General features: G+C 39.2%; 1 protein-coding gene across 4 annotated transcripts in view; it reads right to left on the bottom strand.

Annotated features, from left to right (window-relative positions):
- The window catches only part of LOC125232493 (venom carboxylesterase-6-like), a 42,621-nt gene continuing 17,349 nt past the window's right edge, over window positions 1–25,272 (bottom strand). For all 4 annotated transcript variants that reach the window (XM_048138179.1, XM_048138178.1, XM_048138182.1 and 1 more), the window contains exons 3-12: window positions 23,958–24,196; window positions 23,517–23,711; window positions 19,306–19,501; window positions 18,803–18,937; window positions 12,161–12,296; window positions 11,797–11,924; window positions 11,127–11,232; window positions 2,287–2,459; window positions 831–1,114; window positions 1–539 (exon numbers count right to left, since the gene is read on the bottom strand). In XM_048138179.1, the coding sequence (XP_047994136.1) occupies window positions 356–539; window positions 831–1,114; window positions 2,287–2,459; window positions 11,127–11,232; window positions 11,797–11,924; window positions 12,161–12,296; window positions 18,803–18,937; window positions 19,306–19,501; window positions 23,517–23,711; window positions 23,958–24,196 (1,776 nt within the window). In that variant the 3' untranslated portion in view covers window positions 1–355. The remainder of the gene's footprint in view (window positions 540–830; window positions 1,115–2,286; window positions 2,460–11,126; window positions 11,233–11,796; window positions 11,925–12,160; window positions 12,297–18,802; window positions 18,938–19,305; window positions 19,502–23,516; window positions 23,712–23,957; window positions 24,197–25,272) is intronic.

The raw sequence follows: 25,272 nt of genomic DNA, 5'->3' as shown, positions 1-25,272 counted from the left end.
TACAATTTTGTTTTTCGTTTATTTTATATCTACAATGCAAGATTATTAGCTAATTTTAATTTGTAAGTAGCAAACATTAACATAAACAACAAGGTAGTTACGAAGACATAAATTAATTAAACCGGTAAGTAGTTACATTCAATATTTACAACACTCAGAAGCTCGATGGCCCGGTTCCTTCTGGAAATGGAATGGAGCTCCGTCAAAAGTTTACGATCATCCGTTGATGATAGGAAATTTAACGTGTCACACTCATCACGAATTGAGATCACTGGTCTTTCACGTCTTTGCGCGTCACAGTACTGTTGGCGTCCGCACTAAACACTGTACACTATAAAGTCAAGTCTTCCTGCGTTCAAGATTTGACGGCCGAGTTGTTCTCGTAAAGCCAGTCCCAGAAGCGGACCCGCTTCTCCTCGGGATCCTCGAGGACGGTGAAGTTACCGTTGATGTCCAGGTAGTTGATGTGGGCTGTCTCGTTCACCGGGAGCCATGTGAAGTCCACGACTGACTCGTAGTCCACGGGAGGAGTCGGGTTCCTGAAACATTTTTATTAGAATTTGAGTTTATTTTCATAATAATAATTAATGTGCAGGCCCCTCGCATGTACAGACACGATTCGTGATTGTTGAGTTGAGACGTTTTAGGGTTCTAGCTAAACTTAACTTTCAATGGCGTAAATATAGGAAAAACATTTTGGATAGAGCCCTAAATTGGCTGAACAATCGCAGAGACTTACGGTAGTTATGTGGTTTATAGTGCTATATCTATACCAATTACAAAATTCTTAGAATTCCCGTCAAAAAAGTAAAAGATTAAAACAAACTGACCCCGTTTTAGCAAAGTTCGTCCACAGCTGAACCATTCGTCTCGACACTGCCAGCTCTGGAGAATCGTCGTCGAGTCTGTAGTTGAGCCTTGAGAAGTAGAAAAGGTATCCCATTTCATCGCCGTGACAGGCGCCGGGGTGGCTGATGCCCAGCATGCGTTTGAAGAGCCCCAGGGCTCCGTCGAACGCGAACCGGTACATGTAGGTGGGGCTGGAGCGAGTGCTGTTGGCGTACAGGCGGACGGTGTCCAGCAGTGGGCGCAGGAACATCACGTCGGTGAATAGCTGTGAAGCGAAAAACATTTGCGTTATAAGATATGCTATCTCATTAAAACTACTGAATGGACACCTCTTAGGTACTTATCGATAATATTCGAATGTAGAGCCAAATTCCCATTCGGAGTATCCGCTCAGAAGTTTATTTTTATCGTGAGTGAGCTTTCACAATTACCAATCAGCATATCTATTGCTATATGTATACTTAGCTCCCGCCGCCTTAGTGGCCCGCCGAGTTTCTTGCCGGTCCCATAGTGGATACCCCCCTCCCAACTGAGGGGGACTGAAATCTTCTCGAGGCTGAGGCGTAGGGTTAGAGCCGGCGTAGCTTTATTTGACGTTCATATGCGCATTGTAATATGCCTACTTGAAAAATAAATATTTCATTTTAATTTTTTTCATTTTCGTAAATTAAGTTCAAGTAGGGAGTTTAACTTCAATGTTGCCTTTTTTGGCACTTAATAAGAGGTCTGAACGGTACAATTGAACCAGAGACCGCTGCTACTCACGCTATAACGTCGATGATAAGCGGTCGTGCACCTGCAGAAGTAAGATCGGGCGACACTACCCGGTGGAACTCGCGGTCCAACTCACCAAGTGACTTCTGGACTTTCCGGTAACACTGGAGCAAAACTCACGTCTATCAGGCTGTCGATGTTGCGCACGTCAACGGGCCGCTGCTGGAAGTAGAAGGCGCGGATGCCGTCGACGATGCTGAGCGCGCGCGCCGGGTCGCGCAACAATTCTGGCGGCACCACCCGTCGGAACTCACGGTCCAGCTCGACGAGTAACTTCGCGTAACACTGGAGGATAACTCACGTCTATCAAGCTGTCGATGTTGCGCACGTCAACGGGCCGCTGCTGGAAGTAGAAGGCGCGGATGCCGTCGACGATGCTGAGCGCGCGCGCCGGGTCGCGCAACATTTCTGGCGGCACCACCCGTCGGAACTCACGGTCCAGCTCGACGAGTAACTTCGCGTAACACTGGAGGATAACTCACGTCTATCAAGCTGTCGATGTTGCGCACGTCAACGGGCCGCTGCTGGAAGTAGAAGGCGCGGATGCCGTCGACGATGCTGAGCGCGCGCGCCGGGTCGCGCAACAATTCTGGCGGCACCACCCGTCGGAACTCACGGTCCAGCTCGACGAGTAACTTCGCGTAACACTGGAGGATAACTCACGTCTATCAAGCTGTCGATGTTGCGCACGTTAACGGGCCGCTGCTGGAAGTAGAAGGCGCGGATGCCGTCGACGATGCTGAGCGCGCGCGCCGGGTCGCGCAACAGTTCTGGCGGCACCACCCGTCGGAACTCACGGTCCAGCTCGCCGAGTAACTTTGGGTAACGCTGGAGACCTGTAATATTTAAATTAAAGTAATTAATTTTTGACGACCGGTCTGACCTAGTCGGTAGTGACCCTGCCTGCTACCCCGCGGTCCTGGGTTCTAATCCCGGTATGGATATTTATTTGTGTGATGAGCACAGATATTTGTTCTTGAGTCATGGATGTTTTCTATGTATATAAGGTCCTAATTTATTAGTTGCAGATATTTTAACACATGATACTTTACATTAAAATAATTAACTTTAAATATAAATTAAAAAATCTTTTCATGTAACTTTTTTGATTTCATTTTCCTAACAAAAAAATTAATTATAATTTCGTCTAAAAAAATCATCATGTGCATTATCACATGTCACAATAACACTGTCTGTCATGTCAACAATTGTTTGTTGTAAATGTCGTAAAGGTTCGGCGGGAAAACTGCACATGTCATTGAAGTGGCCAGTTACAGTTAAGTGGTACGTAAAAGAGGTACTAGAATCTGTTCAATGAGTTTTCATTTAATAATCACATAAACAGGGTGTTTTTACGTAGCAAATTTGTTTTGTTTTTCCGTTTTCTCCAAAAAAACATCGTAAAAGCTATAATGTTTCACGGTTTAATATACTCCAGAGACCGAGTACTATCAGCTGTAAAAATATCTGCATCTAATAAATTAGGACCTTATATAAGTATTTGTATATTATATATATCGTTGTCTGAGTACCCACAACACAAGCCTTCTTGAGCTTTATTTATTTGTTTATTTAACATTGTTTCTACAAAATTGTAAATTACGTTTTATTTTTTTAGCTTGTGAAAATATTCCAAGATATATAGATATAACCTGTAAGTTGTAGTGTGTTTGTTTTTATAATGTGCCTATTTATTGTTTAACGTTTTCATGACTATAACCTTGAATCTCTACGGTTATAAATTGGTAATTTAATTAAGAGTACAGCGTGAAAGTGGTACACCGAGTATACTTGCGATACAAATGAAGACATGTTGTTATTATGTAAATAGCGTTCGGTACGAGCAATACCGTCGGGCTTGCTTTTAACGTTCACCACTCGCATCATAGGTTAAACCAGTTTAATATTTTGTCGATCACGTATATTTGCCAACGTACACAGAGGTCAAGTTAAACTAGTCGGCGGTTCATGTTTCGAGAACTGATTGTTTGCTCGGCCCACGTTCGGAGGTCTTGTGTTGTGTGACATAACACACATAACTGTTTGCATAACCGACAACTCGTTTGCATGATCTTGACTAAAACACGCCACTAACCGCTCTAGTCGGCAATCAAGTGAAATTAATTACGAATACGTTGTTAGCAAAGTTCCATATTGACATGACAGCAACTTGCCATTGAGTCATCGACATAATACAAGAGTTATTAAACTTTGACCTTTAGACAATAGGACGCATATTTAATATTTTGACAAGTGTATGTCGTAGGTATATTCATTCTTCATCAGTGTGGAAATCATAAACCGTACAAGTGTGGAAATCAAAAGTTCAATCGTTAGAGTAGGTAGGTACTTAAAACGTACTTACGTTGCCGATTATACGGATTGCAACAACAATCCAAAGAGATTTTTATTATTAAGGCAAAAACGTTTAGAAAATTCGTACAAAAAAAAACAAAAGTTATGAGTTATGTACGGCCTCTAGTTTTAAAATAAGTTGGTACTTCATCACATACCTATAGGTACTTATTCCAAAACAGTTTTATCTACTTTCTTTAATCTATGTCTAGTATAGATATTGCAAATACGAAATATCGTAATGAATTTCTGTCTAAGGTGCTAAGTAAAAAAACAAAAAGTTTGTTTAGCCACCAATTGCCTATTGCGGCGTTCGATTATTGCACCGACTTTCCATATTTCTTAATTAGTTCACGACAATGAACACTGCGCCTATTTTGAGGGTATCGAAGTTTTAACAGCTAATGCAGGTGTTATTTTAGTTACAGCACTAGCGTCACTAGTGCTAGCGACGCTCCGCATGTTAGTAATTTAGGCCGATAGTCCACTATTATATGTTTATCACAGAAATATGATCATAGGCAACATGCCGTTGTTTTTCTTCACGTTGGAGAAAAAGGAAGGCATACAAACCTACGATCATATTTCTATGATAAACTAAACATATAATAGTGGACTATCGGCCGGTCTTAGTGACCCATACGAGCCATAGACAGGTCTCTCAAATAACCGTAATTTCTCATCACATTTGACAATGGGAAATATTTTTTTAAGCGAAAAATACCTTGTGAACATAGAATAAATCAACTTTTCAGTTTTTTTTTCGATTCCTGTTTTATGTGATAGGGTAAGCATATGTGGCATAATGATCGCAAACTCTTAATAAAATGATATAGGTAACACGTAAAACGAAACACCCAAATTCAAATTAAATTTACCATAAAAAAGTGCCTAAGGAGATTTTGATGGACGTGCCAACAATATAGGTAAAATGTCGTTCGCCGAATCCGAGTAAGTCACAGACGTCACAGTCCTGTGACTGTCCACTCCATCACAGTCCTGTGACTGTCCACTCCATCACAGTCCTGTGACTGTCCACTCCATCACAGTCCTGTGACTGTCCACTCCATCACAGTCCTGTGACTGTCCACTCCATCACAGTCCTGTGACTGTCCACTCCATCACAGTCCTGTGACTGTCCACTCCATCACAGTCCTGTGACTGTCCACTCCATCACAGTCCTGTGACTGTCCACTCCATCACAGTCCTGTGACTGTCCACTCCATCACAGTCCTGTGACTGTCCACTCCATCACAGTCCTGTGACTGTCCACTCCATCACAGTCCTGTGACTGTCCACTCCATCACAGTCCTGTGACTGTCCACTCCATCACAGTCCTGTGACTGTCCACTCCATCACAGTCCTGTGACTGTCCACTCCATCACAGTCCTGTGACTGTCCACTCCATCACAGTCCTGTGACTGTCCACTCCATCACAGTCCTGTGACTGTCCACTCCATCACAAGTTCACCTTTAAATTTCTAGGGTCACTAAACGTTGAGCAACCTAACACTAGCTTCATAATTGTTTGGCACGTTGCGACACTGTCTGGCTAACGTTAATGTAGAATGTTCCGATTCAATGATAAATATCTGCATTCATTTTAGATTTGCAATTTATCTTTGATACTTTTTGTGATGCTTCTTTTCTTGCTAAACACTAACTGACATCGGTAAGGTAATTAAATTCTAATGCCCAATAGTTAACACAGTTCTGTTGCTTCTGTTCACCTTCTGTCCCAATTATTAACAATGATTATGATACGTTGACATTACATAACAGTAATTACATTTAACTATTAATTACTGTTAAATGTATTACGTTAATACATTTAACAGTAATTAATAGTATTATATACAATCGTGATATAATACAGATCTTTTCAGTTGAGTACCATGACTACCATGTTTAGGCCACGAATGTTGCTGAGTGGCCTAATAGTACGGTACGAGAGTGGAAAGGTTAATTACATCTATATTGTATACTTTACTTATTCTATGAGTCAGCACTTATAGTTTTGTCTGTGGTGTCCTAATTGACAGATTAAAGTCGACGAGTAGAAAAACATTTTTACGATAACTTTTTTATTTGACCATTTTTTTAACACCAAAATTTTCATTTTTTTATGCACTTAAATATTTTGTATTGCAATTCATAATAACTAACTTGCTAACAGAATATAAGTATTCATTGGCACAGCATCTTTCCAGATGATAGTTGCAGCACTTGCAGCGATTAAAAGCAGGCATGTAATTGTAACTTATTAATCTTATTATAAATAAGTTTATATCACATCAATCTAAAGAAGTACGCATAGTGTCTGTAGCGTGAACATTTTTAGGTACAGTGTTCACTTTCACTGTAAATTGGAATACAGTGCCATCAGCCATCATTTCAGTAATTCAGAATGACATAATGTAAATAACCACAGGTTTCCGAAGTGTGTATTAGTCCCATTAGCGCCCCACTGCGCGTGGTCACGGACTCTCGGGCGACATAACATCCGTACGACGGCCTTCCCATTACGCTGGTGCACTGTTTGTTCTGTTTGTGGTGCGTTGGATAACAGAGGTTACGTAAAATGCCATTTTGCTGCTTACGTTATTCCTGCCGGCATCGATAATAATAGTATCTATCTACCTATGTTCAATAGCGTAACACTACTGCGCTGTGCAGCAAAATGCGATTAATAATGAATTAATGATGTTGGATTTAATAAGGCTACTCAACCAATATTGTTAAACCCGACCGATTCTGTTAAGCGGAATCGGCATCATGAATATATATGTATATTGTATAGCTCATCACATGTTTTCTCTCTCGTCAGTCTAAGTCAGAAATTGCACCTGGCACAATTCAATTTGACAAAGTTGGTTAAGTGAATTCAGTCTGACTCGAGTTTATTGTGTCCAATCAGGAAATCACCGACCACAACATCGTGTACCTACTTAACACAAGTTATGTAGATACCTGTACGAATTTTAACATTGGTCATCTTTTTTGCTCGTGTTGATGAAATATTCGAAGATTGAACTAATTTATTTTAAACAAATAGTTCAATGTTCGAATATTTCTTCAACACTAAAATTTGTAATCGTAGTGCATAGACTGCCATCTCTCGGCACAAGCTTTAAAACTTTTGAACCTCAGTCTTGACAGTTTGTCCCATATTGTTGGCTTGATATGTGTTAAAATGTCAAATATTAATATTAGCGCCATCCAGCCGAGCGTTCCCCAAAGGTGTAAAGCCGTCTAGGCCACCGTACCTTTTTCTCTAGGGCTTTGAGGTACGTTTTTATCGTTTACATTATCCGTCTATACGGAGTTACATGTCTTTGATTTTAAACAAGAAGCAGAATCTAAAAAAGCTACAAATATGACCCATCGCCGAAAGAGACTGGTCCAAATGGCGATGGATGTACCTACTGTTTGCTTCACATACCAAGCAAACACCAAGAATGTGATCATTGGTCTAGCTCAAATACAAGATATTTCCAAGGTTTACAAGCAATGTTTAGGTATGTATAGGAGAGCGGACAACGGGCCGCGGAAGGACCGCAGCGTTTCCGTTCACTTGCGAAACGTCGCCAAGGATTTCCCGCCAATACGGGTATGCTATCAACCTACTTTTTGGTGGACTTCCTTGGCACGACAAATAACACAATACAGAAATTACTGAGTGCGACGTCTTGTTGCAGGGTCATATGATCGTTGACCAAAACAAACAATTGCAGGGGGCACATTGCTATCCTATCCTAACTTATGGAGGTAGGTATAGGTAGGGTAAGTAATTGGTCGGTTGGTGAATACAAATCTGTTTTGTAAGAAGACACTAAACAGGAGATCCAGCCTTATTTACACAGTGACCGCAGAAGCATTCCCAAGTTGCCTTTTTCATCTATTAAGGACTGTATCGTTAATTATAGGGACAAAACAAACCTCGTCTAAATGTTGACATGTGCATAATTTTGTATTATTATGGTCCGAGAGTATGATATGTAAGGTATTGGTAAGTACTATTTGATATAAGAAGGTCTGATATTTTTTTTATTTTAGGGACTTTATGGTAATTTCATTAAGGTCTAGTAAATAAATTTCAGACAACCCCTAATCAGGTGAACCAATTGAAAGAGTATTTGAAGCACGTAATCTAGGCTTAATTATGGACTGCAAACTTAGGTTCGAGAAACATGTTGCTGAATGCGTTAGAAACTGTTTTTATAGGCTCAGGGTATTATATAACATACGACCTTTTCTTAAAGAAACTTTACGCATACAGTTAATTGAGGCACTTGTTTTGACAAAATTAAATTATATGGATATAGTGTATGGTCCACGACTACTAGAAAGGACAAGGTTTCTGTTAATTTAGTGTAGCATATGCGTATGCTAGACATGTTTGCATCTTCACCAATAATCAAGTTATAATAATAAACTTACCCGTTTATTTTATTTTTTATTTTATTTTATTCACATTAAACTTTAATCTATTGTATTTTGTCATGTCATCCAGCTGTACGCGTTTACATGTAGCTGTTTTTCTTTATATTTCCATGTGTAAGAATGTAAATTTATCCAGGCCCATTTCATAGTTAGTTGTAGAAAGAAACTCACTTTAACGGTAAATTAACATAGTTCTCTGGGTTCTTCTTTTAGAAATATTTGTAACACACGACTAATTATGTAGCACTTTAATATTATTTGTTAGTTTTAATGTTAAAATGTAGGTATATGAGTGAAATGTTTCAATTTTGTTATTTCGAACTCATTGGCACGCTGTGCGATCTGACCGGCCATTTTATTAATTATTTATTGTGTCATTATGAATACCTGTCCGCAGTCCAGATGGCGCTGATCACCGCCTCGCAACTGTGGGCGCGTTCAGATATCTCGGAAGGGCAGGCCGTACAGCTGCGTTCGTGGCCCACAAACCGGTCTCGCCGGAAGATCAGCGCTGGCCCCTGGTCAGCATTTATGCTGAGGCGGGACCATTTCGTGGTAAACCAGAAATACTTTTTTTTTTTTCTTCTCTTTTGTAATGATGAAATTACTTATGTAAATAATTGTGGTTACCATGAATAAAACTATTGAATCTGAATCTGAATCTGAATCTGAACGTCTAAAGCTTTACTTCGAGTTTCTAGGACAAAATGCGTACCTTATTATGTGCCTTATTAAGCCCATGTCTTGTTATAAGAAAAAAATATAATAGCAAATAAATACGGCTACTCAAAGTTGTATCCATATTTAACGATACAGTCTTTACTTAAATCATGATCCTATAGGGGTTGCACCACTGTGAACCAATTTAAATGAAGCACTCTCAAAATTATTTCCTGTTTTGAATTTACTTCTCATTAGGTAGTACCACAGGTATTTCCTGTCCATTTCTTTATTGCAAAATAAACTATGGTGAATAGCGATAACGATAACGGATTAGTTACAGGCACAAAATAAACGTTCAGTAATTTGAACCAAGAAATCAGAGAAGACTCCTACTGAGCTGCACTTATTATATTTTCTCAATCATGATTGTAGTAAGTAATTAGTAGTTATTAATCCTTCGCTGTACACTGTAAACTTTCACGTTTTATAGACATGTTCTCGATGTATTAGCCAGGTTGCACTAGATGTATTTTTTATTATTATTTCGTTTTAGATAGGCAGCTGATGCTGGTACGTCTAAATCATAGTTCACTCTGCATGATTTCACTTCTTAGATAGTTTGTCTAGTATTTTTTTTAGGTATTTAGGTAGTATTTATATTTAGTACTAACAGCAACACTCTTAACTAACCATTGGTAGACTTTATGCCCTTGTAATAAGGATTACAAATGTACAGCTAACAGTGTTGTCGATGGTACCTAAGTTGCAGTACATGTGATAGACTTTTGCAGTAAAATGGTTGAATATTATTTGAATTGAATTGTGAAGACCGGTCTGTTTCAGCTAATAGGGGCTATGCTATTCTATGTAACATTAATTTTGAATGAGATTACGTTGAGGCACTCTGTTCGGTCCTTGTTTGTTTATTTTTCTTTCTGACTCTTGGAGACCATATACATCTCCAAGGAAAAAAGTAGATTAAGTATACATATATTTTTTTTTCCTTTGCTTAAGACAACAAGAGTCTTTTACAACTCTAAAGTTATTTTAGTTATTCGGTTTTTTCTTCATGTATAATTTTTTTAGATGTACTTTGACACTTAGAGACTCTATACATCTCTAACATCTCTTATTAATAATCATAATAGCTTTGTACTTTGTATAATTTCTTGTGTTAATATTTTTTTTTATGAATACTTTTGCTTATTAAATTGTATCTTGTTTTTTTTTAATGCATGTTAAATATAAGATGTAATGTTTTGAAAAGAAGTGGCCCGCCGAGTTTCTTGCCGGTCCCATAGTGGATACCCTCCTCCAACTGAGGGGGGACTGAAATCTTCTCGAGGCTGAGGCGTAGGGTTAGAGCCGGCGTAGTTTTATTTGACGTTCATAAGCGCATTGTAATATGCCTACTTGGAAAATAAATATTTCATTTCATTTCATTTCACTAGATTACTTATTAGGGGAGTTAACCCGCCATTTCTATTTTCGCAGTATGTGCAATCTAGTTAAAAATTAAAATATATTGGTAAACACAACCGACACATCTAAAGAATGTATTATATTTATTTATACATGTCAAAAATATTGAATGCCAATCTTAATGAGGTAAATTGTATGCGTGTAGTGTTGTGATTGTATGACAATCACGATTCTATATTTAATCAATTAGTGGGTAATTTAGGATTTCACAACACGTGCGCAAATAAAATCTTAAAGGTCATATATCAAGGTGCTTCCAACCTAAGGTCAGACAAACAAGTGATTGAAATTGAATGAATTTTATAATACTGTTATCAACTTTTTCTTACCTTGAAAGCTTAGGATATTGAGATATTTTCTGTGACATTTCGTAGTTGTTGTAACTTTCTAGTTCTTTCAATAATGTTTAGGTTAGCTATAAAACCTGTGCCTGTGACACTCCGTGAGAACTTCCATGCAACATTGGATGCAAATAATGCAATCTACTTACTTTAACTACATTTTATTAAAGCACCTGCCGCACACCGCAAAACGTAGGTAAACAAGTAGGTTTAACTTACGTCTGAAGAGTATGATGCCTTCCTGCGCGTTGTAGCCGGTAAGGAATGGCACGTCGGCGCCCGGCAGTAGCGTCCGAGGGTGCTCCGTCAGGAACGCATCAGCAACCTGGATGTGTGTAAAAAGATACATATATAATCACTCCTGTATCCCATAATGGGGTAGGCAGAAGAGAACTAGATACTAAGTTTTACTGCCACTCCTGGCAGAAAGGGGTTGAAAGAAATTCGAATTGTGACATTGCAGTGACAGGTTGCCAGTCTCTCGCCTACGCCACAATTTAACCCATATATATCCCACAGTCGACTTCTACGACACCCACGGGAAGAAAGGAGGTGGTGAAATTCTTAACCCGTCACCACACGGGAAAAAGATACCAGCTAGATATTAGCTATAATAAAAGATTAGGTATATATTTTCAGCTAAAAACGCTATGCTACAGAGCTTTCCCTTGTTTCACCAGCAGTGACATTGTCGATAGGTAACATTGGTTCGCGTCAATATTTACTTGATGGACACGAAATGAACAGCGAAGCACTGTCGGGCGACAGTTATCATCTTAATGATACAGGCCACAGATAGATAGAGCCAGAGGCCTTTCTAGGCGTGTTCTGCCATTACTGGCATCTCGCTCTTAGGTTAGAAGGGCACAGGAAGAGTAAGTAGTCTCACCTGTGACTCGACGGCGGGCAAGAAAGGCAGTGCAACAGTGTTTTCCAGGTCGGCGGTCTTGCCCGGCGCGCCAGCAAGCCGCGCACCTGCCTTTACAAGCAGCTCGCTTGGAGTCGCTCGGAGGTAGCCTAGATTTAAAAAAATCAAGTAATATGATATTTTTAAATGTTTTTTAGCAAATTATTAAAAATACTCCAAAATGGCAGAATTCAAGAACGACTAAACTGCTGTAGGTAGATTGAAAAACCGAACCGATCCCGCGTGTCGTCCGCGAGCGCTCACTCGCTCAGCCGTGGATGGCAACGTTGCCAGGTTTGCACTACGGAAATGGAATAAACCCTGCACCATGCTACATCCCACTCACCGAGCAGTTCGGCAGTGCTATTGGTGACGATGCCGAGCTCCCGGCCCAGCTCAAAGGCGCGCTCCAGCGGGTCGTGTGCAAGCGCCCACGGTGAAGTTGCCAGTCCGCTTTGCGCTATCGCGCCATGGAATAATCCCTGCGACAAAGGCAAAGTTATCAGTAAATTATACATATCAGTATTTTTTTGGAGTAAGTGTCGTACCTATGCCACTTCATAACGTTTTCCGGATCAATCCCCAAATAGTAAGTAGGTAAGTACCGTCAAATGCTGCAACATTGCCTACCCTGTCTAACATTGCCTGGCTCAAAAAATAGTGAAATATTGCCGAAAAGCCGTTTATAATGGCGCTCACTGTCCTATCTCCCAAGACTTTTATTTAGACACCTATTTTGATTAGGCACGTATTTAACCGGGCGACTAAATAACCATAGAAATGGGTATCAAAAATAATAGTTTGGCGACTAAAATGGGGCCTCAAATTATGGGGCCTAATATGAGGTAGCATTTTAATGTCATTACGGCTACGGTTTATTCAGACGCGAGTACCAACTATTTATCTGGCAACTGAATTATTATATTGGAAACAATTTAAGAGATACAGTTTAATCGGAAAACGGCTATCTATTAATATAAAATATACAGTTCTTTTAAAATATTTATATAGCAAATTAACATAAAAAGTACATTTAAAATTTATACATCGGCACTCATCACCTGAGCTGTCATTTTAATAAAAAAAAAAGAGTTCTTATAAAATATAATGGTCGACAAAATATTATACTTATGGGTAAGAAATTAGGTGTTTGGGGGTACTGGCAACTTCGTCTATACAATTAATTTAACTTTTCATGACGTTTACTCTATCAAATCTAAGGCCGGTCTTACGCAGTCTTAACATCACTCTGAAAGATTCATTTTTTTGGCAGGAAAACCTTACTCAGAATATGTCTTTTCATAAATCGTTCCGCAGATTTTATAATATCGAATCTTATGCTGGCACAATGTTAATGAGCAAAATAATCTTCTAAATTAAGAATATTTCCGTAGATTTTTGTTTGCATAATATTTAGGCAGTAAAAAGTTGTCCATCTTCTTCCTATTTCTGTTTTGATAATGAGTCTTGTGTGTTGGGGATGCAAGATACCTAACACTCCTCCTCGCTTCGCTCGTCGTCGTACCTAACGGTGCCTCTGGGGCTGTATTTCATTTCCTTTTTGCTATCGTTGTTTTGTTCATACAAAATACCTAAGAATTATGCCACAGCAAATTTGGTAGGACTTATATTCTACCTAAAAAATAATCTAACCCTAACCCACTTTTCTGCTAGCAGAAAATAATTCTGCTCTTGTACCTCTAATATTATACTAGATACGATTATGACGGTATTTTTTTTAAATACCATGTCGGTGGTAAACAAGCATACGATCGGCCTGATGGAAAGTGGTCACCGTAACCTATGGACGCCTGCAACTCAAGGGGTATCATATGCGCGTTACCGACCCATTAGAAGGTTATACACTCCTTTTTGCTGTGTACTTAAAATGACATGGTACGCGTTCCCTTATAGAGATATTTAAATACTACTCGTGGTTTAAGGGTCGCAAATACGATGTTTGAATAGAATAAACATATATTCGTGAACACAGGCAAGACAAAATACACATAATAACAACAAGATAGAAAGGAATGAAGTGCCACGAAATGGCCTCACCTCAGCGTGTTGCTGGTGACTTCCAGCGCTGATCTTCCGATGAGACCATCGGTACGTAGCTACCATCAACCCGTTTTCATAAAAAAACGATTTTATATGTGTTTGTAAAAAACATACTTCCCATTATTTTTTTTAGTTGCCTCCGCAATTTAAATACTACTTTAAACGATGAGCTAAGTATAATTATTTAGGTGCTAACATCTATATGACTACAAATATTAAAAATCTTACGCTTTACAATACTAGGTGCCAATTATTATTTTAGTCGCCAAAGTATTATTTAATGTTCCTCGGAAATATTTTTGTCGCTTGAAATTTGCTGCCGTTTTTTCAATAATAATGATGCTTAATATTTGAGGCTCATATATTTTTTTTGTCGCCACAATATTAAAACACAGCCAAATTATATTATTGTATGCCCGACTTAACTTCCCGTTTAATATTTTAGTTGCCCGGTTAATTATATGCCTTTTGATTAGAACTACCATTTTAGACCCACGCAATGTTGGGCAGGGTGGGCAAAGTTACAGCATTTGACGGTATCACGGTACCCAATTAATCTTTTCATTGATGTGAGACGCAACATCGCTGATGGTAATGGTGGTAACACTGGTAACATATCTACGTGGTACGTGCACAATTTGCAATTGCAGTTAACAATTTGACCCTAATTCCAAAGAAATAAAATTGAAAATGGAACATAGCAGAATTTTGCTTTATGATTATTGCTAAATAATACGTGTAGTCACGCGTATACAATCAATCCATATTAATATAAAATACAATTGATTAATTCTACTGCACAGTATTATTTTTATGGATCCTGTTGCAACAGTTGTACTAATAGTAGTTAAGGTATCATCATTAGCTTATTTAATATGTATTTTGATTATTATACCTCTAGGCTCTACTTATGTATTTAACTTTTAGTGTTCAATGTTCTTAATAAATAGGTATTGTAAATTATTGCAGGAACGCTTACAATACGCTGATAAATATTCCATAAGTTAACAATCTTATATCTGAATTATCTGAAAAGCGGAAAATCGGAATAAATTCCAAACACAATCCGGGTCTTTTGAAATAAATTTCTTATCTTAATGCTTATTTGTTAACTGTGTAAGTAAGTGCATCTATACTTATATCAGTCGGTTTATGCGCTTCAAAACGAGAATCGCTTAACCTCTTGCCGCTGTAACTAAACCTCCGCTCACCTTACTTATTTACTTACTTACTTGACTAATCGACGGTATGGCTAACCCCCCTTTTAATATACCCCGTAAAGGCCTCGTGTCGTCTAGCATGAATTAGTAGAACCTCTCGATGTGAACCGCGATAACCTAGATCCTTTAATGAGTATCAGCTGTATTTTTGACTAATATTTAAAATTTTATTTATTTATATTTTAAAGAAGAATAAAGGTTATTGTAGCATAAAAATATAGTGTTATAGAAGAGTATTTTATCAGATTTAGGCCTAGAAAATTATATGTGAGAAAATTAATGACGTAATGAAGAAAATTTTAGAATAGAAGTTAGTGAGTGAAACATACATGAAATAAATATTAAAAAATATTTTGGTAATCATCCACTACGCCTTATTAGTGGTCCCGGCTTGAGCAAGGGCTTGCGATGCGGTATGGGACCCCTGACCCGACCAAACCACTTTATCGGGAACCTAAGCAAGTAAGCCTGAAGGGCTATCTATCTACGAACTAACACCCTGTTTTTTGTTCCTTTTTCCCTAGCTAAACCCCCCGTTCCCCAATACTGCTAATAGACCATAACTTCTCGATCTTTCTAATGTTTTATCGAAACACCGAGCAGTTGCTAACTTTTATAAGAACTAAGTCTACTAACTTTTCTAAGCTTTTGACTTTCCATCAGTGGACGGCGCTCGCATGCCACTGGGCCCTATAACAAACCTATGCTTTTTATTCCAAAGAATAGTTTGTTTCCCTAACCAACTTGATAGAATTTACCTTGAAAAACCAGTTAGCAACACTAAGTGTCCCGCAGCCACACCGAAAAATCAGAAATTGCTACGACAATTATTAATTTCACTCAAATAAATTAAGTAATAAGAGATTTTATGAGTTCAAAGTTTTAGCAAGCAGTTTAAGATCGTATACACCACATTTAAAATCCATTTAAACCATATAAATACACATTGACCAATTATATTTTAAGACCAATCGTAAAAGAACCCTACTTTCATAGAAATAGTGTGTGACGCTACCCTAATCCTATCGTTTTCCCTACTCTAGCATATCTGAAACACAGACCATCACTTACCATAGATCTAATGTTCAGAATATGCACAAGTGTATCCCTACCATAAGCTGTACAGTTCAGCCAGCGAAGCTGAGATAGGCAACCTATAGGCTTGAGTTGGTTAGATCCCCCCCTCTGCTTTTGCCCGCAGGCTAGGGTAGCAGAGAGTAGATCGCCCTATCCGTGTATATATCCAGTATTCTAGGACACACCAGTACCAGCCACATGGGAGACCCAGCTGCGATCAGACTTTACTTAGATATGGATCGATCACAACCGAAATCTCCAGCGGCCAACGCCAGCATGAACCAGAACACCGAGTAAATAAATATATATATATATATATATAGGACCCCAGCCTCAAATACTGCCGACTTCAGTGAGTAAGGATTACTCCTAATGTCTTTCGTCAATCGTGAAAGTCCTCACTTCCATCTAACAGTTGGACTCTTTGAGACCGGTGAGAAAATACGCTTTTGTAAGTATAGAAAAGCGTCCAAGCCTCCACTTGGAACAAAAAGACCCCTAAACGCCTTATGTTTAACAGCCGCAAGGTATAAAGCGCTTAGCCGGACAACAGTCTGTCACAAACAATGATCTGGCTTATAACTTTCACAAAATAACCCCATAGAAAATTACTAAATTCAATTTTACTGACCAACTAAACAAACGAGTGAAGTTTCCTTTACGTGCTATAATCTAAGCTTAATTTTACAAGAAATACTCCCTATAAAATCAAGCACAGACTTATCTCTAAGCACCAGCCATACATCGACCCGGTCTTTGTATTGCTTGACGGCACTCATGAAACAAAGCACAGAAAACTTCACTATACACATCAATTTAAATGTAACACTACACTATAAATAGAACACTAAAATAAACCCACAACTGACGGTAAAGCAATTCCACTACAGGTCTAAGTTCAACTGTACGACGATATTGTCCCCGCACAATCAAACAGAGACACAATTTCAAAGTTTACAATCACTTAGAATAATTTCCAAGTAAAAACAAACAGAGAAACAATAGCAGAACAACTTCACTCACCAGTATAATACACGAAAGCCAGAGACACTGTTAGTCTTGTGGATATTGTAAGAATGACGCGCGTCGGCTCGCTCCGACCCTTTTATAGTATCTATTAGAGACATAGCAGAGACTGGGGACATAATGGAGACTGGAGACATACTGGAGACTTAACAGAGACATAACAGAGACATAATGGAGACTGGAGACATAATGGAGACATAATGGAGACTGGAGACATACTGGAGACATAATGGAGACATAGTGGAGACATAATGGAGACATAATGGAGACTGGAGACATAATGGAGACTGGAGACATAATGGAGACTGGAGACATAATGGAGACATAATGGGGACATAATGGAGACTGGAGACATACTGGAGACATAATGGAGACATAATGGAGACTGGAGACATAATGGAGACATAATGGAGACATAATGGAGACATAATGGAGACTGGAGAAATAATGGAGACTGGAGACATAATGGAGACATAACGGAGACATAATGGAGACTGGAGACATACTGGAGACATAATGGAGACATAATGGGGACATAATGGAGACATAATGGGGACATAATGGAGACTGGAAACATAATGGAGACATAACAGAGACATACTGGAGACTGAAGACTGCTTTGTTTACTAAGCCGTACACCCTATACATTTAACGTCCATGTTCTCTCAGCAAATAATCGTTTACCTATCAGTAGTAACACCTGCATGATTGCACGTGTTTTAGAGAGAGACAGAGCTATTGATATTGATTCCTATCTGACCCAGTAGTGGAACATTCCGTAAATCGATAAATATTTTTTCTCAAACATGCAATGAAATATTGTCTTTACGTTCCTTAAAATGGGCTGGGAAGTATCGCTTTTTGGGCGCAACAACTCGAGAGGACTGTAAAGGGATTTCATATTATTTTTTAGGCCTAGGCCTGCAAAGTAACTTTTTTAAGTAAGCTGTCAGTACTGTCATGTCACTTTTTTTTTAATTTTTGTGTGACCTGGATACTTGTCACACTTGACGTTTGAGTGTATTTGTATTTTGTCACTTAATAAATAAAATATTGTCCTTCAGATCATTTTTTTTTATTTCATTGTATGTTTGAGAAAAGCACTATACATGCCTCGGCGTGAAAACGGATTCCCGGCCTCGTATCCCTATCCTATACCCACTTGGCCGGAAATCCTCATTTTCCCGGCCTCTGATGTAATGTACTATTTTCCAATAAGTTGTGCATCGAATTGTAGTGAATTCTATGAGTGATGACGCGACAAAACATGTGATTAACCATCACAGATATTATTTGTTAAAATATTCAATGAAATCCCGAAGGAAATATGCACCGAAAAAATTAGTCAAGGAAAAGATGATTTGCCGTAAGTTTTATATGTAATAACGAGTCCATTTACCCGTCATAGACGCTTGTTCTGTTACACCGCCCAATGTACAATCAGATGTACATTTGGTTGCAATGCAATTTCTACTTTCATGTAAACAAATAAAGTAGAATTTCTTTTGTTTCTACAATTTTTCGAACAAATTAAACTCAACTCAATTTCAAGTACACCTAGAATCAAAATCCCTTAGCAAAAATTTTGTATATTCAGAAGATACCTTTGACGCTGGTGACAGCATATGAAGATGCACGGAGGCAGCACCAGCAGATTCCCCAAAGATTGTCACTTTATTGGGGTCCCCGCCAAAGTGCTCGATGTTATCACGAACCCACTTCAAAGCCATGACTTGATCCTGAACAATAACAAAAAAGAAACAGAATAAATGATTTGTGTAATAATGTGACAGTAGATTTATATGTTTTATTCGTGTCTGATTACAGTAACTAAATGATTAAACGTGCGTATTGCAGTCAAGTGGTGCCGTTGCATACCGCAGAATGCGGTTGCAGCAAAATGTAAACAGAAACCTAAAGTGTGGTAGCGACAGCGACCGCACTTGCCAAACTACTATCCTGAGGAACTACTCAGAGGTACATTTCCACTGCAAGTTAAGTGCTTAATAACTTGTCGTATTTTATACAAGTATACGTAAGTATTGTACCTTCCTGCGGCTGCCAGCTTCAGATTGTTCCTTAGGTAAAACTATGCGGGTAAAGTTACCTTAAGGCCCATGTTTCCAGAAACCTCCTCATTCCCCAGGCTCAAGAAGCCCAGGGCTCCGAGCCTGTAGTTCAAGGTCACGAGCACGACCCCGGCACCCACGAGGTGGTCCGGTCCGTACAGGAACGAGTTGCCCGAACCCACCGCGAAAGCGCCTCCGTGGATCCATACCATCACTGCTAGCTTTGGGTTGTACCTTTGGTGAAACAAAACCAATTTTAATATTTATGGAATAATTTATTAATTACTTATCCTTAAATGTACGGTGCTTTTTCGTTTGCATTCTAAGTCCGATGGGGAATTTGGTAATCTCAATAATTCTGACACTGCGAGCTGCGTCAATAAGTAGGGTCAGAGATTTACGAAATCAACACCAGCAGACGCATCTCTAGAAAGTCTTCGTTTTGCGCTGAGTCACGAAAAACATGTTTTCGAAATATGATATTTTGAAATATTTGCTACGGAACACTGGCCCGGCGTGTGCCTATGTGGGTATAGTATAACTATGACACACGTTGATAAAGCTGTGGTAATTATGAGTAAGTACATCCGTGGTTTACCACTTCCATTGTGAAATGCCTAGTTTTCGTAGAGTAAGAGTAAGATAATTAGCAATAACTTTTTACAGTTTCTATTACATTGTTGTCAGGTGTGGTACTTAAGGGAGGCAAACAACGACAAGTAGGTACATCCGAACAATAGTAGGTACTTAAGGTAATCTTTGATTTAGTGAACATTACTTAAAATATTGCTGCCTTCGAAGTATTCTTAACATCACATGGAAGGACAAGGTTACCAACCAGAGAGTGCTGGAGATCGCACAGCTGCATAGCATCACCGCAATACTCAAACAGAGACGTTTGAGGTGGCTGGGGCACGTGCACCGCATGAGCAGCACTCGTTTGCCCAGGCAGACTATGCTAAGCCAGGTCGCGTTCGAGAAGCGTAGCGTAGGTCGACCCATACTACGATTTAAGGATTGCATAAAGCGTGACTTGGTTGCGTTCGGCATCGACTGTAACACGTGGGACGAACTTGCATCGAACCGCAATGTGTGGAGAAGTATCGTCGCAAAAGGTAGAGAAACCCACGACAACACCTGGTTTCAAGACTTAGCCGTAAAGCGTTCAAAAAGACACAATCGCGATACTCTCTCCTCGGCGGTGGGGCCTCAATTTACGTGTACGAAATGCGGACGGGCATGTCGCTCCCGGATAGGTCTATATAGTCACGCGAGGCGTTGTCTCTCGCATTCAGACGCTGCTTAAATCATCTGTCAAGATGTAAGAGGCCTTATGATGACTTAAAATATGTAATATAGTACTTAAGCTTGGGATAAGTATTACGTTAAATATTTTAAATGTTACGAATGAACTTTGTAAATAATTGTATTTTCCCCTCACTAGCTCGGAAACACGTGTTTTGTCCTTTAATACCAGCGGGTAAAACGCATTTTATCCACTAGTGGGTAAAGTAATTTGACCTTGAATAAAGTCAAATTAACTGCTTTAAAATTGATAAAAGTAGGTGAATCTAGTAATAAAGATGATTTACCACCTGTGGAACTATTGGAAGGAGTGATAAACGCATTTTTTGCATTGTAGTTTCCTCGCTATAGCGAGGGGAAAAGTTTTGTGTTACACTCGGGTGCAAATGTATTTTACTTCTCGTGTGTTAAAAAACTCGCAAGTTCAGGATTCTATTCTCGAACCACTCGCTTCGCTCGTGGTTCAACTATAGAATCCTTTCACTTGCTCGTTTTTCAATTCCACACTCGGCGTTAAAATACAACTTTGCCCCCTTGTATAACAAATAACTATTAAAATGTATGTGACATATAATATGAATTACTAAGAATAAATATATAAATAAATAAATAAATATTGGGGACACCTTACACAGATCAACTTAGCCCCAAACTAAGCAAAGCTTGTACACTATGGGTGCCAAAGCGACGATATACATACTTAAATAGATAAATACATACTTATATACATAGAAAACATCCATGACTCAGAAACAAATATCTGTGCTCTTCACACAAATAAATGCCCTTACCGGTATTCGAACCCAGGGCCGCGGCTTAGCAGGCAGGGTCACTAGGTCACTACCGACTGAGCCAGACCAGTCGTCAATATGAATATGAATAATATATATGAATATGAATAATACTATTTACAGGAAAATCATTAAGGAAGAGGAAGGTAAATAAGTATACGATTCACTTCATGAAACCGCTAATTGATTAGATTAGATTTAGATTAGATTATATTTATTTCTTGATGAAAATTACATGTTATTTTAACTTAAAAATAGCACCAATTCACAAAAAGATCGTCACAACATAATAATAAGAAAATAATTGATACAAACAATAATAATCATCAAATTAAAAAGTAAACCAATAATAATATGTCATAATAAAGCAATTAAATTAAAAAATAAAATTACATTAGTAATGTCCAAAAACAAATGTTTGTATATAGTACTAGGGCTTCCTAGTGAATATAATGTCAAACGTCATAAGTGCTAAAAACAATGTCAAAAATCAAAGATAATAATAATAATATAAAAAAAGCAATTTTATCAATGTCCATTAATATTTGTACATTTCAGTGTACTCTTTAACTGAGTACAGTGGTGTCGATAGTAAAAGTTCTTTTAATTGGTGACTAAATATGTCGTCGGAGGTTACATTTCTGATACTGGCGGGTAGGCGTTCATAAAGTGATGGACCTATTACTCGCGGGTTCTTGTCGAGAAGCGCTAGTCGGCGCGGCACGGGCAGTAATCGCCCCGTTTGACGGGTTATTCCGCCAAGCATATTTGACCGTTTGAATTTATGAATATGTTTTCGCGTAAACATTATAATTTCGTACACGTAAAGCGAGTAATAGGTCATCATATTGAATTTTTTGAAGAGCTCTCTGCACGAGTGCCTCGGATTCACACCAGCCAATATCCGTACAGCCCGTTTTTGCATCAAAAATACTCGGTCTGAATCTGTTGAGTTTCCATACAAAATTATGCCGTATTGCATCAGTGAAAAGAAGTACGCGTAGTATATTTGTTTTAGAGCGTCATTTGAGACAATTGGTTTCAGTTTGCGCAGAGCAAATAAAGCGCTGCCCAAACTTCCACACAAATTGTCTACGTGGTCTTTCCACTTCAGCTTGGCGTCAATTGTGAATCCGAGGAACCTGCATGACTCGCAGCGTGGTATCGGACTCTGTACCAGTGGAATGTGTGTGGTGTTTCCAGCTGAGAACAGCATTATGTTCGACTTTGTAGTGTTTAAGACAAGGCCGTTTGACGAGAACCACTCGTGTAGTTGGTGGTAAGCGTTTGAGATATTTTGCTCGAGTTGTGTATACGTGTGAGCAGTTACTACCACGGTGGTATCATCAGCAAACAACACTGTCATACCTTCGGTAACAGAGGTAGGGAGGTCATTTATAAATATCAAAAACAGGGTGTTTCCGAGCGCAGATCCTTGTGGGATACCTAATTTGAGTACTCCTGCCTTGGATCTAATGTTTTCAATGGAGCCTGATATCTCCATTTTGACCTCTACCGTCTGCCTTCTATTTTCAAGGAACGATGCAAATAAATCATGAACTTTATTTTTTATTCCGTAATGCCCTAACTTTTCCAGAATCAGTTCATGACTTATTACATCGAACGCTTTCGATAGATCGCAGAATACCCCTGCTACCTTCTCCTTTGCATCTAAAGCGGTTGAAATGCAATCGTATATTTGATATGCCGCTGTTGTTGTAGATCTACTTTTTCTATACGCGTATTGTCTGTCCGTCAGTAGGTTATTTGTCTCGAGATGATGCATTAAAGTATTAGATATAATTTGTTCTATAATTTTAGATATATTAGGTACAAGGGGTTGAGACTTCAATCTACACGGTCATCTAGATCTAAACCATTCTAAACAAAGCAGGATACAATTTTAACTACACGGTCAATGTGATGGTCGCTTTTATCAAAAATAGATTGCTGGTCGGTAACACTTAATAGTATTGATACTCGTAATAAGTATAATAAACCGGTAAAGTTATCCGGCAAAGCCGGCAAGTAGACATTAAGGAATGGGCAGTCTCTTTGCCCTTGTAAATGTTGAAATAGCATGAATCGGCACGGGGCAATGTACCTACCTATTTCACAGTGGAAATTTAATTTAAAAATATGAAATTAGTTACCCAGTGAGCTTATCCGGCAGAGCAGGCGAATACACGTTAAGGAACAGGCAGTCCTCTTCTCCCTTATAAGTGTCGAAAAGCATGAAGCGATGGGGACAGACGGCGCCCTCTTCCAGGGCGTCGCGCACGCCGGACCACGGCTCCAGCGGCGCCGGCGGCCGGAACCGCAGGGAGCCTTGCGGCGGCTGCGCGTATCTGATGGGATAAAACATATTTTAGTATCTTAGTATCAACTTTGCTGAACACAGACATCATCGCTGAATCGACAGAATCGCTGTTTTCGTAGCGCTATAAATACTCGCAGCCACTCCTCGTATTTTTTAGCTATGTATAGGAGAAAACGACTACGAACAGAGAAACCAACGAATGGATTCCTGGTCTGGCATATTCGTCATTTCGCCGATGTCCACCAGCGTCCAGCATAACTAGTAACTAACAAACCTGATGCCCTTGAAGCTGTAGTACGGCGTCTGCTGCGCGGTTCTTGCGACAACGCGGCGGCCGCGCAGCGCTCCGTGCTGCGTGAACACTAGCGGGCCGCCGCCGACGCGCATGCGGTCCACGAGCGCGTGCACGAGCCGCGCCGCGCGCGCAGGGACCGCCTGCAGCCGCCGCAGCGCGTGCTTCAGGCCCACGGACTCGCTCACTGTGCTTGATAGGCGACGCCATGCTCCTGTCACCTGACAAGTGAAGTTATATTTTGAGGATTTCTATTCCTCGTTACATGGTTACATTAAAACGACAATTATAGGTATCTGGAGCTGTGAATACTACTGGCCTATCCTAAGTGACAACCGTTCACACTCCATTGCGAACGAAACGCAACTGGCTCTGTGGCAGTAATGCTGAAGAGCGATAATAACCATGAATATGATATGATACGGACTTACGGAGTATGAACGATTGTCACTTACGCTGGACTTTAGAATATCTATGTAAATAGCTATTAGGTAGGTAGATATGTGAGTTAAATCAATTTTAGTCCCTCACTAATGCCGGGTGACTTGGCTAATGGCCACGAGTTTGAGTGACACTGATACTGCAGAAAAACTTTTGGTAATTCACAAGAATTCACATCGTGTTGCATTTTAGATTAGAATCTAACATGATGGGCATCACCAAATCAAATGAAAATAAAGCATTCAGGTTAAGATCTTTTTCCCCTCACTAACTCGGAAACACGTGTTTTGTCCTTTAATACCAGCGGGTAAAAACGCATTTTATCCACTAGTGGGTAAAGTAATTTGACCTTGAATAAAGTCAAATTAACTACTTTAAAATTGATAAAATTAGGTGAATCTAGTAATAAAGATGATTTACCACCTGTGGAACTACTGGAAGCAGTGATAAACGCATTTTTTTGCGTTGTAGTTTTCTCGCTATAGTGAGGGGAAAAGTTTTGTGTTACACTCGGGTGCAAATGTATTTTACTTCTCGTGTGTTAAAAAACTCGCAAGTTCAGGATTCTATTCTCGAACCACTCGCTTCGCTCGTGGTTCAACTATAGAATCCTTTCACTTGCTCGTTTTTCAATTCCACACTCGGCGTTAAAATACAACTTTGCCCCCTTGTATAACAAATAACTATAATTGCATACTTATAAGTACTTTATACTTACAGAATGTTTATTTACTCATAGTGACCTCCAATATTTTACGGGGTGAATATATAGGTCATACTGAGCAACGTTTACTACAGAACCAACCATGAAATCGCAGAAAAACGCGGCTGTTTCGTACATTACCGACCTTGACAT

The sequence above is a fragment of the Leguminivora glycinivorella genome, chromosome 13 (genome assembly GCF_023078275.1).
Source record: "Leguminivora glycinivorella isolate SPB_JAAS2020 chromosome 13, LegGlyc_1.1, whole genome shotgun sequence".
Lineage (NCBI taxonomy): Eukaryota > Metazoa > Arthropoda > Insecta > Lepidoptera > Tortricidae > Leguminivora > Leguminivora glycinivorella.
Note: the sequence above shows the minus strand (reverse complement) of the source record. Positions and strands in the feature narration are given on the sequence as shown.